We start from the raw sequence: 14,995 nt of genomic DNA, 5'->3' as shown, positions 1-14,995 counted from the left end.
ATAAAATCAGACCATGAAAACCTGAGTTAACATGAACAAACAGAAAAATCAGCAAACAAGTGTGGCAGAATGCAAATCAAAGGAGGAAAACAAAATAGGAAAAAAATCAGTGAATAAAAACAAGAAAAAACTAAACCATATGAACCTAAGAGTGTGAGGACAACAATCTGAGGAGCCAGTCACCCATCAGCCACCTATCAGTCAGCCACCTCACCTGCCTGACAGATCTCAAAGTAAGCCATCATTCCCCGCTGCAGAGTGGCAGGGCCTGGGTCGCCACCCTTGACAACAGGTGCATTGAGGCCACTCTGGGCAGGGTTAGCCAGCGTGAAGGTCTGGCCATAGAAGGGAATGCCCATCACAAGTTTACTGGGATCGGCGCCCTTCTTCACCCAGTAACTCAAAGAGAAATCTGAGTTCTGGCTGGCATACCTGAAGGATGGAAAGACAGGAGTGATGAATAAAGACATGGAAATACTAACATAAGAGTTCATTTGTATTTTATCAGTACCTCCTCCAGCCTCCACAAACCCTTTAGCAGTGACTCTCAAGTGTATGGATATACTAATATAAAATCCATTTGTACACTTGTCCTGATAAGAATGTAGGCTTTATTTGTTTATTACTACTATAATATTTTATGTTCTTTTGTATAGTTATTAAGGAGCTCTAAAAGACTTGATATATTTTTATGGATGAGGATGATAAGTAGAAACAGGTAAGTATGTATCATGATTGCCATATGCAAGTCTGTTGGGTTTATTTCTACTACTATCTCTACTATCACTATTACTATTACAATTAATACCATCTATCTCTTATTTTATGTTCTGATGTTGCTACCACTGTCACTACTACTATTATTACTACTACTGCTACTACTACTATCTATCCCTTATTTTCTTGTTCTCATGTTACTACCACCACTACCACCACCAATTCTCAGTGCCTGAAGACTCACATATCCTCTGGCCTTGCATAGAGGGGAGCCACGTGACCAGTCTTTCTCTCCCAGGCGCCGTGGAAGTCATACGTCAACACATTGAGGAAGTCCACCACAGAAGACAGTGCCTGTACATCATATGACATTTCTATGATCTTCTTGAAGGATGAGACGGCAGCGGAGAGGATCAGTCCGCGTGGGCGGAAGGAAGCACTTAGTTCCTGTGTGAGAGAGATGGATTGGTAAGACAGAGTGACATATGAGATCATGCAGACATGAAGCAATCTGATATAGAAGAATGTTATATGGGAAGTATGTGATTCAGATAAGCTATACACTTTGAACAGAACCAGCCATCAAGTAATCTTGTATTAATCCATTACAATGTCTTTTATCATACTTTTTCTACAAGTGAAGGAAAGGAAAATTAGTTATAATGCTGATGATGTGCAACTTCTATATTAACCTAACTCCTCCATAAATATTCTAAGGATATCTTCTATCACAACTATCACAATGGATAAAAAGTGGTTAAAGTCCTACTGATATGCTATTTCTACACTAATCTGCCCTCCATGACCCAAGAAACCTAAATAGCACAGCCCACCTTCATGAGATCAGTGAAACCTTGCACATCAGAGGCAGGTCCACTAGAGCATGCCATCTTCCAGCACCGGGGGAACATCCACCCAAAGTCAAGCCCGTCAAAGCCATACACAGTGAGGACCTTCGTGGTGTGCTGCACAAACCTTCATGGGGGAAAGCAAGGTACAAGTTAGGGTGAAATATTAGGATCTATCACTCACAAGTGTTTTCTTTCCTATAGCTGTACTAATGGTCACAATTTAAATAGACAGTGAAGACCTCAGTGGTGTGCTGCACAAAGCTTCCCAGAAGAAGGCATGGTAGAAGTTAAGAAGTATTAGAATCTATTACTTATACATTTTCTATAGTTGTACATTCTACTAAACTAATGGACACAATTTAGATAGGTAATGAGGATCTCAGTGGTGTGCTGCATGAACCTTCACAGAAGAACACTACTCATAAGACTAAACTCACCTTGCTCTGGCCTTGGGGTTGTTGACGAGACGTGAGTACTTGTCACTGCTTGAGTCCACCCAGCCACCCAGGCCAAGCAGCACCTTGAGGCCCGGTGCCTGGTTCCTCAGGTTCAGCACTCGCTTGTAAAACTCTGGGAGGGAAAGTGGATGAGGATGATGGATGTACAGAACATACATCAGAGGAATCAAAGACCAAATCAGTCTTAGCTAGCTTAGTTTGAATGCACCTTTTAATGTGGGATACTTCACTTCAAAGATACATACCATATTCAATTATCACACAAAGCACTCACCCTCTTCAAGCTTACCATATTCAATTCATATCACACAGAGCACTTACCCTCTTGAAACTCGTCATGTCAAATTCATATTACACACACTCATTCTCTTATTATACAGAGCACCCACTCTCCTTTCACTTACCATATTCAAAGTCCAGGTAAGGGTCCAGGGAGCGAATGAAGAGGTCTGTAGTGTCAAGTGAGGCATATGCGTATATTATATGAGTGCACAGGGATGGGTCAATTTTCTCCGGGGAATACTTGTAAGGGTCGGGCCGGTAGTACGCCCAGTTGGTGAAGTAGCAGACCACCTTGTATCCACCTGAGGAGAGACAGAGTGACAAGGGTGATGAGTGTGACCAGCTGAGAGATCCTTAAGGGTAATGTTACTGATATTCTATGCAGGCACATTTAATGTTTGTGAATTTGTAGATGGATTTTGTGCTTGAGACAATTTGCATATTTTTTTTAAGGATTGCTGTGAGGCCAGATTTTTTTTAATGCTGATAATACTAGTGATCACAGTCCTCTTAATTGTTTTTGCAGTTAATTTTCAACTCTACTAAGCAAGGTCACTTTTACAGAACTTTCTATTTTGTTTCCCTCATACAATATTATCTGTTATACAAATTAAACACATTCAGTATACAAAGCTGGTTTTAAGCATTCATTCCAATTTAGCAAACACACATCAAACTATCATCAACCATGGTTTCTTCCTGGCAGTGCTACATGCTCTATCACTGATACTCACTAAGTAAATCTGTGTTTCCTCATCACTTACACTTAACCAAATATGTCTTTCCTCATCACCATACACCCTACCAAACACATCACTCTATCACTATACAGTTTCTTCCTGGTAATGCTATATGTTCCATTACTCTAACTCACTTTACCAAATATTTCTTCCCTCATTACTTATACTTTACAAAATATATTTTCCCCCATCACTCATACTCACTTTAGCAAACACACACCACTCTATCACCACACACTATATGTCCTATAACTTATATTATATCAAGTATGTGTTTATGTGTTCCCTCATCACCTATACTCACTTGCCATCTTGGTGAGGGGTTGTGGGTTGAGGGCCTCTGTGTTGACTCTCAGACCTTCACCCGGCAGACAGAACTTCTGGCCCTCCTCTGTGCACACACCTGGTGTGGGGGGAGAGGCAGGTGAGAATGGTACACACTTTAAAACACTTGGGAGGGAGATAATAAATATCACAGCTGGGAATCTTGTGTTTGGAGAAAGAAATAAGAAATTACAAGTGATGAGTACATAAACTTTTTGTTGTTTTAGTGTTTGAGTTCAAATGAGAGTGCAATATAAAGTACCTGGGAGGTAAGATTTTGGTACTGTGAACTTTATTTATTGTATAATGCATAGTACTTCTTACAAATGGCTATGATGTACTAGATGAACAAAGAATTCCAGGAATGATAACATTGATATGTGGTTTGTTTTCATAAAAAAAGAAAAAGAAAATAAAGAAAGATAAATATTAACATCATTTATCAATCAATGACCTTACGGATAAACAAAATGTACAAAAAAGTCAATCTGTTGAAGTAAAGGAAAAGTGTTTCTAGAAAATAACATATTAAACACATTGACAAGACAAGTATTGAGATTGCAGCATGTAATCCTGTGCATCCATAGCAGTGAAACAGCAAGCCATGTGAAAACCAAAACAGTATCCAGTGTAACAACATGTTCAGTCTGTTCTGCAGCAGTGAAACAAGCATAGCATCCTGCACGTGCTGGTTCTGTTCTCACCTTGTTCTGTGGCAGTGAAATAAGCATCTTGTAGAATAGTTTCTGATAGTTTTGTTCTGAATCTGTTCCATGGCAGTGAAATAAGCATCCCATTTGACAGTTCTGTACCAAGTCTGTTCCATGGCAGCAAAACAAGCATTGTCTGTTCTTAATCTGTTCCATAGCAGTGAAATAACCAACCAGTGTGTTCTCTGTACCTTCCTGGATCAAGTGTCAAGATGTTCCTGTTTTTTTGCGTGGCAGCAATGAGGCAGATTCTTCCCTAAATAGCATGCCTCTGACAACATTCCTTATAGTGAGTAAGCACAGTAACAGAGCCATCAACCTTAATATTATCTACAGCTAGTGTTTTCTAGATACACCTTCAGGTATACACAAACATTTCTTGAGGCATTCTTAAGTGATGTCTTGGTGTCCTTACAAAGCATATTTCCTGAGGCATTCTTAAGTAGTGCATTGGTGTCCCATGAGCAGTAGCCGTGATTAAAAAAAAAAAGCAATGAGGCAGTTGAAGCAAAAACCATGTTTATGTTAATTTATGTCCACCCATGATCCATCTGTGTAGGTGTGCAGGCTGCTCTGTGCTCTGTGGTGGTTCATTTACCTGTCCTGGGGTTGAAGAACATTCCATGTGGGCAGGAGACTCTCTGAGCAATGCCAGCGCGACACCATGCATACATACGACAATCAGACGGATCACTGTAGAGGCCGTCGCTTATGCACCTCAACTTTCCTGTCAGGTAGTCTTGTCTGTCACCCTCTTTGTACAGCTTAGACACACACACACACACACACACACACACACACACACACACACACACACACACACACACACACACACACACACATACACACACACACTGACTGATGAAGTTGTGTGTGCAAGGAGCATTCATAGCTTTAAAGATAAATATGACAAATTAACTTTAAAAGACTGGACATTACAAGCTTGACTCAAACCTGTAAAAATACAATTAGATAAGAACACACACATGATGAAAGATGACAGGATAAAAATTTGAACTCTATACAAACAACAGGAGTAGATTATGGATTTGATAATAGTAACCCATCACACTACAAAGATAGACACACATTATGAAAGATGACAGGATAAAAATTTGAACTTTATAAAAATAGCATAAGCAGATGACGAATCTGAAAACACATACACATGATGAAAGACAAGATAAAAAAAAATAAACTATGTAAAAACAACACGAGCAGACCATAGATTTAAGAAGTGTTACACACCACACAACAAAAAGACACACACACACACACACACACACACACTTACTGATGGGTGCAGAGGCTTTCCCACAAATAACATGTCTGGGCCAGTTGCAGATGTGTCGCACCAGGTCAAAGACAAGGCCATCAGGACACACAAACCTATGGGGCACCAGAGTCTCGTCACAGATGTAATAGACGGCACAGTCATCTTTGTCACGGAAATACCCTGGACCTGGAAAGAATGAGAGGGAGGGGGAATGAAGTAACCATATCTTTATCCCTCTTGTCTCATGGAAAAATTGAGAGGGAGGGGGAATTACAATTAACTATCTCTCTCTCTGTCTTTCTTATCTCAAACTGGAAAGAATGAGAGGGAGAGGGGAACAAACTATCTTCTGTCTCTTTTGTCTCCTATAAACAGAATAAAGATGAAAAATGTCTTAACAAATCAAGTTCCTATCTATGTCTCATTTATACAAACAGATATAAGGTGAAATGTATGCCTTAATATCTCTGTCTATATACCAGGCTGGCGATCCCACACAAGCTGGCCCAGACAAAGCACCACACACTTGGTACAAACATCATTCATACTCTCAACCATAATATACAAGAGAGAGAGAGAGAGAGAGAGAGAGAGAGAGAGAGAGAGAGAGAGAGAGAGAGAGAGAGAGAGAGAGAGAGAGAGAGAGAGAGAGAGAGAGAGAGAGAGAGAGAGAGAGAGAGAGAGAGAGAGAGAGAGAAAAACTGCAGTAAACCAACAAAAAATAAATAAATACGTCATTTTATATCTTCTGGTGTATGATAAACAGTTTCAAACATACAATGAATTTTCACACACACATTCACTGCTCCTTCACAACTCAGTTTGCTAAAGAAAGGCCAAATTTGCTGGCTTACCTTTACACTTGAAGTCAGGTGCAGGAGTTGACACTGTAGCATTTGGTGATGGTGTCACTACAGATACCACTTGAATCGTATCATTTTGCTGTGGTGACGCTGTGGTCGTGGAGGTGGAGGGAGGAGTGGTTGTGGTGGTGGTGGTGGTTGTGGTGGTGGTAGTAGTGATGGTTGTGGTGGTGGTGATGGGGGCTGTGGTAGATGCTGCTGATAAGTGGAGGATCTGTTAGTATGTGCTGGTCATAGTGTGTGTGTGTGTGTGTGTGTGTGTGTGTGTGTGTGTGTGTGTGTGTGTGTGTGTGTGTGTGTGTGTGTGTGTGTATGAGCGTCTGAGTTTCTGTAAAGATCTGCTGTATATATGTATGGATTACAGATAAGAAGTGAAAATGACAATGGTGGCAGTGAAATGGTGTTGAGTATTCTTGAAGTAGTGGTGTCTGTGGTGGTGGATGTCAGTGCAATGAGTAGGCACATCCCTGCAGTGTGTGGCAAGATGGAAGGCAAGATACAGAAGCTCATGTGGAGATTAGGAAGAGTTGGGGATGGATAAACAAATGAGATGAGTCAAACAAGATAAAACAATGATATGATGGAAGGAGGGTTGTTAGTTAGGGACATGAGGAGACCAGAAAACTCCTGCTGGGGCAAGACTGGATTAACAAGCAGCAAACTTAAGAGTAATAAAAACATAAAAATAACCCTTCGTAATAGGCTAATTCATACTGGATGGCTGTGTTACGACAGGTGCAGAGGTGGTGGAGGTGGTGGGCGGCATGGCAGGGGTGACAGCAGGCCCTGACGTCTGAGGCTCAGGGGGAACGAAGGTTGAAACACTGTGAAGGCCGAGACCGCGACGCATGGCACTAAGCAGCGGCCATTTTGTGCCACACACACCAATGTTGTCGTCCAGATCAATGGCCCACATCATGGCACCTCCCAAGCCCATGGTCTTCACCAGGTCCATCTGTGGGCATGAGGAGTGGCTGAGGTGTATGCCAGGCTGATGCAGATATAGAATGTGGTGGAAAAGAGGGATTCTACCAAAGGAGATAAACAATTAGCAGAGATGATCTGAGCCCAAGCCTTACCTTCTTAGCGATGTACTCTGGGTCGTCGTAGCCAATCCACTGGTCCCCATTAGTGATGTATGGGCCACCCACAGCATCCTTGTGCAGGGTCCACTGGCCGCTCTTCACTTTGCTGCACAGCTCATAGTATGCCAGGAAGCCGCGCTCCTTTGTATAGGTTCCCGCTGTGCCACCTGATGTCACCTGTTGCCGATGGAAGGGGGACACATCAGTAATAAAAAATGTAGGTGAGTATATATAATAATAATAATAATAATAATAATAATAATAATAATAATAATAATAATAATAATAATAATAATAATAATAAAAAATATGAATAAATCTATGTAAGCAGAAAAATCACTGATAAAAAAAATGAATAAATTAGCTAGGTTGGATTAAGTTCAGATTAATTTTGTTCATTAACCTAATTGCTAATCCCTCCATTGTGTAGATCATGATTTAAAATGGCATCATATTTCTGCCCAGAAATAAATAGTCACCATCTCAAAATTAGTAGCCTATGGTTATTTCCATAAAACCATAAAATCAATCTGACACACTCCATAAGCAAGGATGTGAACTACAGCTAAACCAAAGAAACATGAGCAAGAATAGTCAATAAAATCTAAATAAAAAATTGATCCAGAATTTCTTGCTTAACAAGACTATAACTAACCTAATGTAACTTGACCTAACAGTAACCACACACTCACCCTGGACCCTGGCTTGGTGTTACTTGGGTTACTGAGTGTAAAAGTTCTCCCGTAGAAGGGAATACCCATGATGAGCTTATTCCTTATAGCTCCCAAGTCAATCCACTTCTGAATGCCATCCCTGGTGTTGAGAGCTTTGAAGGCCCAGGTGTCAGAAGGCCTTGAGGTGATGGGGGCGTGGTGGTCTGCCTTACCATCCCAGGGGCCTCGCAAGTCATATGTCATGATGTTGATGAAGTCGAGTTTTTGTGCAATTCTCTTGACATCGTATCCAGCTTGGATGCGGAACCTTGGGAGAATAGTGCTGGTTAGATGTTTATGTGTATTTTTTTCTTTCTTTTTTTTTTCTTTTTTATGTAGGAAGGACACTGGCCAAGGGCAACAAAAATCCAATAAAAAAAAATGCCCACTGAAATGCCAGTCCCACAAAAGGGTCAAAGCGTTAGTCAAAAATTGATGAATAGTGAAGTGTCTTGAAACCTCCCTCTTGAAGGAATTCAAGTCACAGGAAGGTGGAAATACAGAAGCAGGCAGGGAGTTCCAGAGTTTACCAGAGAAAGGGATGAATGATTGAGAATACTGGTTAACTCTTGCGTTAGAGAGGTGGACAGAATAGGGGTGAGAGAAAGAAGAAAGTCTTGTGCAGCAAGGCAGCGGAAGGAGGGGAGGCATGCAATAAGCAAGATCAGAAGAGCAGTTAGCATGAAAATAGCGGTAGAAGACAGCTAGATATGCAACATTGCGGCGGTGAGAGAGAGAGGCTGAACACAGTCAGTTAGAGGAGAGGAGTTGATGAGACAAAAAGCTTTTGATTCCACCCTGTCTAGAAGAGCAGTATGAGTGGAACCCCCCCAGACATGTGAAGCATACTCCATACATGGATGGATGAGGCCCTTGTACAGAGTTAGCAGCTGGGGGGGTGAGAAAAACTGGCGGAGACGTCTCAGAACGCCTAACTTCATAGAAGCTGTTTTAGCTAGAGTATATTGATACCATAGTGCAAAAATGAGTTAATACATATATATATATATATATATATATATATATATATATATATATATATATATATATATATATATATATATATATATCAACAATTCTCATAACCTGCTTAAATTCAGAACTTTGGAAGAATGGCACTGGTTAAAAAATACAATACATGTGATAAGAGTGAGGGAAGGAATGTATGTGGCAGCTAAAGAGAGCAGTGTGGGGACTTACCCAGCAGGAGACACGGCAGCAGTGAGCAGCCAGCCGTATTGCATGAACTCAGCATGAAGTTCATCCACAAGGTCAGCAAAGTTCTTTTTATCTGCCCACTTGCCAGCTCGGTCCGTGGCTCCTAAAGAGAATGTGCTGTGTTATTTGCAGCATGCCTATCTTTCTCCTCCCAGTCCCCTCATATTAAAAAAAGATTACTATAAATGGTAAAACTAACAATGAAAAGTGATTCGACCACAGAATATCCTAAGAACAAGCAGTATGGCGTCAGCACACCCACCCATCACCTCCCAGTGCTCACACCCACCTGGATACTCCCAGTCCAGGTCCAGGCCATCAAACTGGTGCGTCTTCAGGAAAGTGACGACTGATTGGATGAATTTCCTGCGGCTGGCGGGAGTGCTGGCCATGTCGGAGTACTTCTTGCCGCCCTCGTTCCAGCCGCCGATAGCAATGAGTACTTTGAGGCTTGGGTTGAGCTGCTTCAGTCCCACCGCCGCCTTGTATGCTCCTGAGGGTGGTAGTAATGGTGGTGAAGGTGGTGGTGAGAGAGGTGTGGTGCTCACTATTTGTACTTTTGTTTATTCATTTACTACCTTTCCTACTTCAATGTTCATGTAAGCTAGTTCTTGCTCTTTTCTTTCTTCTCTTCTTGCAACTGTAATACCTACTGCTAATGATAATAATGTCAATAACACTTAAAATAATGTTTGCAATAAGAGAAATTAATTTTTTTCTCTTTCACTTTTCTGTTTTTTACAAAAAGCTATTCACAAAAACACAAGTAAATTTTTCTTCTATCACTGACAATCAATGCTGATGGTAACAACAGTTTTAATGACAATCAGATATATTCACAATAATATAGATAAATTCTTTCTATCTCTTTCTCTCTATCTCTCCCTCTTCTGTCTTATACAAAATTATATTCACAACAATAGATATACACTCCCCCCACTCTCTTTCTGTCCCACCTTTGACAATGTCCACCTCAGGGTCAAGGGAGGTGATGGTCAGTTCTCCCTCCTTCAGACCAGCGAAGGAGTAGATAAGGTGGGTGCATGAGTACGGATCAATGTTCTTAATACCAAAGTCAAATGGAGGCTCCCGGTACACTGCCCAACCTCCAAGGTAGCACAGGAGCTTGTAGTCTGTGGGCAATGGGTGATCGAGGGTGTAAAAGTGTTAGTCGTTATAAATGGACACTTGCACACCTACACTCCTCTGCTGCTCACTCCACATGATAGGAATAAGGAGTTAATGGGTTCACTTATTAAATTCAACTAGATACTTTTTTAGAATACATGTATCATTATGTAAAGTGAACTGATGTGTAAGAAAATATGAATTACATCAGTAAAACTTCTCTTTCTCTTTCTTTCTCTATTGATACAGGTTTGCACAAATACAGGGAGTATTTTACAGGTTAAAGGGAGTATGATGAGCATCCTCTATTTTAAAATCCAATCCTATAAAAATAATAATAATAATATTAATGTTAGAAAATAAAGACATCAGTGAAACCTCTCTCTCTCTCTCTCTCTCTCTCTCTCTCTCTCTCTCTCTCTCTCTCTCTCTCCCTCACCTCCGTTCCGACTTCTGACAGCTGCCTGGTAATTCACAAAGTCTCCACCAGACATGGAGTCTCGGTCACTGTGTTCTAGCACATGTTGATGCACTACTGGTTCTAGGTCATCCTTTCCTGTGTTGATGCCAAGCAGCTGTTCAGACCACATGCCATAGGGACGACTGTTCAGCTGCAGATGCCAGGGAAAGGTAAATATGCAGTGATCCCCATAAAGTGAGGGCAGGAGTACTTTCTCTTCTGTCTCTCTCTCTCACACACACACACACACACACACACACACACACACACACACACACACACACACACACACACACACACACACACACACACACACACATACACACACAAACACACAGTTCAGAGAGCAGCTACAAAGATGGTACCAAGTATCAGGGACTTGTCATATGAAGAGAGACTGGAAAGGCTACATCTACCAATGTTGGAAAAAGAGGAGAGAAAGGGGAGACTTGATTGTGATGTATAAAGCATATGAGGGAGCAGAGGAGGTGGACCAGAGCGACTTAATGGTCTGGGATACATGGGACACTAGAGGGCATGGGAAGAGGCTGAAGAGGAGTGCTTGTAGAAGAGACGTCAAAAAGTATAGTTTCCCATATAGAAGTATTGATGTATGGAACAGTCTGGATGAGGAGATAGTAAATGCAGAAAGTATACTTGGATTCAAGGCTAAGTTGGATATTAAAAGATATGGAGATGGGACAGCATGAGCATACCTCTTTTCCCATAAAGCACAACTAGGTAAAAACAACTAGGTAAATACACACACACACACACACACACACACACACACACACACACACACACACACACACACACACACACACACCACACACACACACACACACACACACACACACACACACACACTGACAAAGCTGTGTGCGCAAGGAACATTCACAGCTTTAAAGACATATATGACAAGTTAACTTTAAAAGACAGGAAATTCAAACGACTCAATCTTGCAATACTACAATTAGGTAAGAATGCCTCACTCTCCACACACACACACACACACCTGCACAGGGAGTGGGTTGGCCTCTTCAGGATCTTGTGCAGGGGTGAAGATTGGCGGAGACTCCACAGATGAGCGGATTCCTGCCCAGCCAAACTTCTCGCCGAGGGCCTCTGAGGCTTCCACCACCACCGCCTTTGCCATCTGAGGCAAGGAGAGAGTGAACGAGGTCAGGAATAAGTGAAAAACAGAAGGAAGTAGTGATAGGGAGAGCCAGAATGAGGAAGGGAGGTAAAGGTGAGAAAAGTGAGAAGTGAGGAAGGAATAGGTGAGGATAGAGAAGTAAGTGTAGATAAAATGAAGGAAGGAAGGAAGGAAGGAAGGAATAGGAGAGGATACAGAAGTAAAAGTAGGTTGACGGGATAAGTGAGAAGGAAGAAGGGAATAGGAGAGGATACAGATCAAGTGTTGATGAAAGTAAGAACAGAAGTAATGACAATTGAGGGAGCCAGAAAGGTTATGTTTTGAGATAGAAATAGGATTACAAGAGGAGGCAGAGAAAGAAGAGGAAGCAGAATATGAGAAAAAAAAAAAAAAAAAAAATTAATATATATATATATATATATATATATATATATATATATATATATATATATATATATATATATATATATATATATATATATATATATATATATATATATATATATATATATATATATATATATATATATATATATATATATATATATATAAGAAACAGAGTACAAAATAACAAGACTTTACAATGCAGTTTGAAAAAAAATTACAATGCAGTTTGAAAATTATATCAAACTCCATGAAGAAAAAAAAAAAAAAATTTAATAAACACATCCATCCCATCACCTCCCTTCCCCCTTCCATCAACCTACCCCATCACCCACCTCCCTTCCCTCATCCATCAACCTAACACCCCATCACCCACCTCATCCTCAACACCTCCTGTATAGGGCGTGGGAAACCGTGGGTAGGACTCCACAGCACCCCTGGAGAAGGCAACATCCCCACTCTCCTCCTCCTCCTCCTCCTCCACCTCGGACATGTACTGCAGGGCCTCCACTGGGACCAACTCGACCGCCCCTCGCTGGAACTTCACCCAAGGCACGTAGTAATCCACATCCTCCTCAGGGAACTGCTGGAAGAAGAGTGGGAGAGGATGACTAGTGAGGCAGTAAAGAGTAAGTTTATGTGGTGCTGTTGTGAGAGGTGGTGCTATTTTTTGTTAGTAAGGAGATAGGGAGATAAGTGGTGTGTAGTTGTAGTATTAACCTTGATTACTTTGTTAGTCACTCACTCTCTCTCTCTCTCTCTCTCTCTCTCTCTCTTTCAGTACACTTACAGCAGAGGAGTAGCGGGAAACAAGTGTGTTGGTCCTGTGGGGGTGAGCCTCAATGGCACTCCTGCTGAAGCCCTGCACAATGGGCTCCGGCAGCTTGTAGCTCACGGGCAGGGGTGGGGCAGCAGGGGCAGCGGGGACGAGCTCCGGGCCTCGGTGCCTCAGGTGTATCTCAGCAGGGGACATTCTGGTGTGAGGCAGGTGGGATGTGTGGTGAGCTGGTTGACTGAGTAAATTTATGTAGTAGGTGTTAGTGTAGCTCAGTTGTTCTCAACTTTTTCTAAGTTCATGCAACCTTCCTGGAGCTTTTGAGAAACTCATGTACCCTCGTACCTTGGACAATTAATTACAAAAGAATTTTATGAATATATCACATTTTCCTTAGTTTTAAGACTACAAATACACATGTTAGTATTAGGTCTCTAATTTAAAAACTTAAATAGCAACTCGGCCCTAAATTGTTCAAATAGATTCAACAGAGTTATCTTAATGAATGTAGAGTAAAACAAAATGCCACATCTCAAACTTGTGAGATGTGAGTTGTGTCTGAGTGTAACATACGAGTACTAATGTAATATATATATATATATATATATATATATATATATATATATATATATATATATATATATATATATATATATATATATATATATATATATATATATATATATAAAGTTATAAAAACATCACAATACCAAATAATATTAATGGTTAGGAGGCTATAAATCTTGAGAGTATTCGATAATAACTGAAAGAAAAATATTAATCTTTAAACCTCATCTGTAATACTTTCAACTCCACTGAAATTAACTTATTACATGACACAGTTCCCTCCCTGAATCACCTTTTCATATTGTACTCATACACACTGGTCCTGTCATGTACCCCATCATTTCAGGGCACCTTTGGAAAAAAATCCTGCACCTTGGCTCATGGGGTGCATAAGAACATCAGAAAATAAGGGAAGCTGCAAGAAGCCACCAGGCCTACACGTGGTGGTCCCTGTACAATACACCCAGGCTGACTAGCACTGGTCTAGCATATTTCATCCACCTAACTTGTAAAATAATGTTCAAGTCTCAAAGGGGTAACGCAATAAAGCTTTCTGTAACCATCCATGCGAAAATTCGAGGCCTGTAAGACAACAGAGACACCGAATCCCTTGAGTCTCCAGCTTCCACTCACCGGTGCATGTAGAGCATGGCATGGAAATCTGGGCGGCGACTCTTGTCCACAACGTGTGGGGGCGGCTCGAACTGGAACGGGACGGGTCTATATCCTTGGCGCCACAACTCCTCATCTCCCTGGCTGCCCTCCACGACCCACGCCGCCACCACCACCACCATGGCCACCACCTGCAGCGGCGCCATGCTCCTGGCCACCTCCCTCCTCACGCTCCTGGGGAAACAAAGAGGCTGTGAAGTTGTGAAAGATGAAAGAAACTGTGAAGAATTGCTGAAACAGAGGGATTGAGAAATAAGTTTTTTTTTTTTTTTTTTTTTTTTTTTTTGAGAGAGAGAGAGAGAGAGAGAGAGAGAGAGAGAGAGAGAGAGAGACAGAGTGCAAGTGTGTGTGCGATGGCCTAAAATATTGTATTGCTATGATGACTTGGAATACACAGGTAGATGAGAGAGAAAACCTGAATAGCAATCTCTCAGCCTTCAATCTCCTATTTTTCACACACAAAAAAGAAAAAAATATATATTTATTTATAAAAAATAAAACAATAACCGATAAAAAAATCCATTCTTAGATTATCAAAGTCTCTCATAAAAGAGAGCTTAGAAAAACACGATAATGAAAGACGTATACGAATATTAATCCTTTATCCCCTAAT

The 14,995-nt window shown here is 41.1% G+C and overlaps 1 protein-coding gene across 6 annotated transcripts in view; it reads right to left on the bottom strand.

The window, feature by feature from the left end:
- LOC135109756 (probable chitinase 10) overlaps positions 1-14,995 on the bottom strand; it is a 96,385-nt gene that overhangs the window by 27,236 nt on the left and 54,154 nt on the right. For 2 of the 6 annotated variants that reach the window (XM_064021359.1, XM_064021364.1), the window contains exons 2-21: positions 14,344-14,556; positions 13,159-13,342; positions 12,745-12,954; positions 11,844-11,984; positions 10,805-10,976; positions 10,194-10,370; positions 9,527-9,730; positions 9,220-9,340; positions 7,999-8,287; positions 7,301-7,483; positions 6,936-7,176; positions 6,213-6,419; positions 5,377-5,544; positions 4,681-4,809; positions 3,353-3,451; positions 2,431-2,610; positions 2,006-2,138; positions 1,551-1,692; positions 962-1,164; positions 215-432 (exon numbers count right to left, since the gene is read on the bottom strand). In XM_064021359.1, the coding sequence (XP_063877429.1) occupies positions 215-432; positions 962-1,164; positions 1,551-1,692; positions 2,006-2,138; positions 2,431-2,610; positions 3,353-3,451; positions 4,681-4,809; positions 5,377-5,544; positions 6,213-6,419; positions 6,936-7,176; positions 7,301-7,483; positions 7,999-8,287; positions 9,220-9,340; positions 9,527-9,730; positions 10,194-10,370; positions 10,805-10,976; positions 11,844-11,984; positions 12,745-12,954; positions 13,159-13,342; positions 14,344-14,528 (3,586 nt within the window). In that variant the 5' untranslated portion in view covers positions 14,529-14,556. The remainder of the gene's footprint in view (positions 1-214; positions 433-961; positions 1,165-1,550; positions 1,693-2,005; positions 2,139-2,430; positions 2,611-3,352; positions 3,452-4,680; positions 4,810-5,376; positions 5,545-6,212; positions 6,420-6,935; positions 7,177-7,300; positions 7,484-7,998; positions 8,288-9,219; positions 9,341-9,526; positions 9,731-10,193; positions 10,371-10,804; positions 10,977-11,843; positions 11,985-12,744; positions 12,955-13,158; positions 13,343-14,343; positions 14,557-14,995) is intronic. The other 4 variants (XM_064021361.1, XM_064021362.1, XM_064021360.1 and 1 more) reach the window with 4 other exon arrangements.

The sequence above is a fragment of the Scylla paramamosain genome, chromosome 19 (assembly GCF_035594125.1).
Source record: "Scylla paramamosain isolate STU-SP2022 chromosome 19, ASM3559412v1, whole genome shotgun sequence".
In the NCBI taxonomy this organism is placed as follows: Eukaryota; Metazoa; Arthropoda; class Malacostraca; order Decapoda; family Portunidae; genus Scylla; species Scylla paramamosain.
Note: the sequence above shows the minus strand (reverse complement) of the source record. Positions and strands in the feature narration are given on the sequence as shown.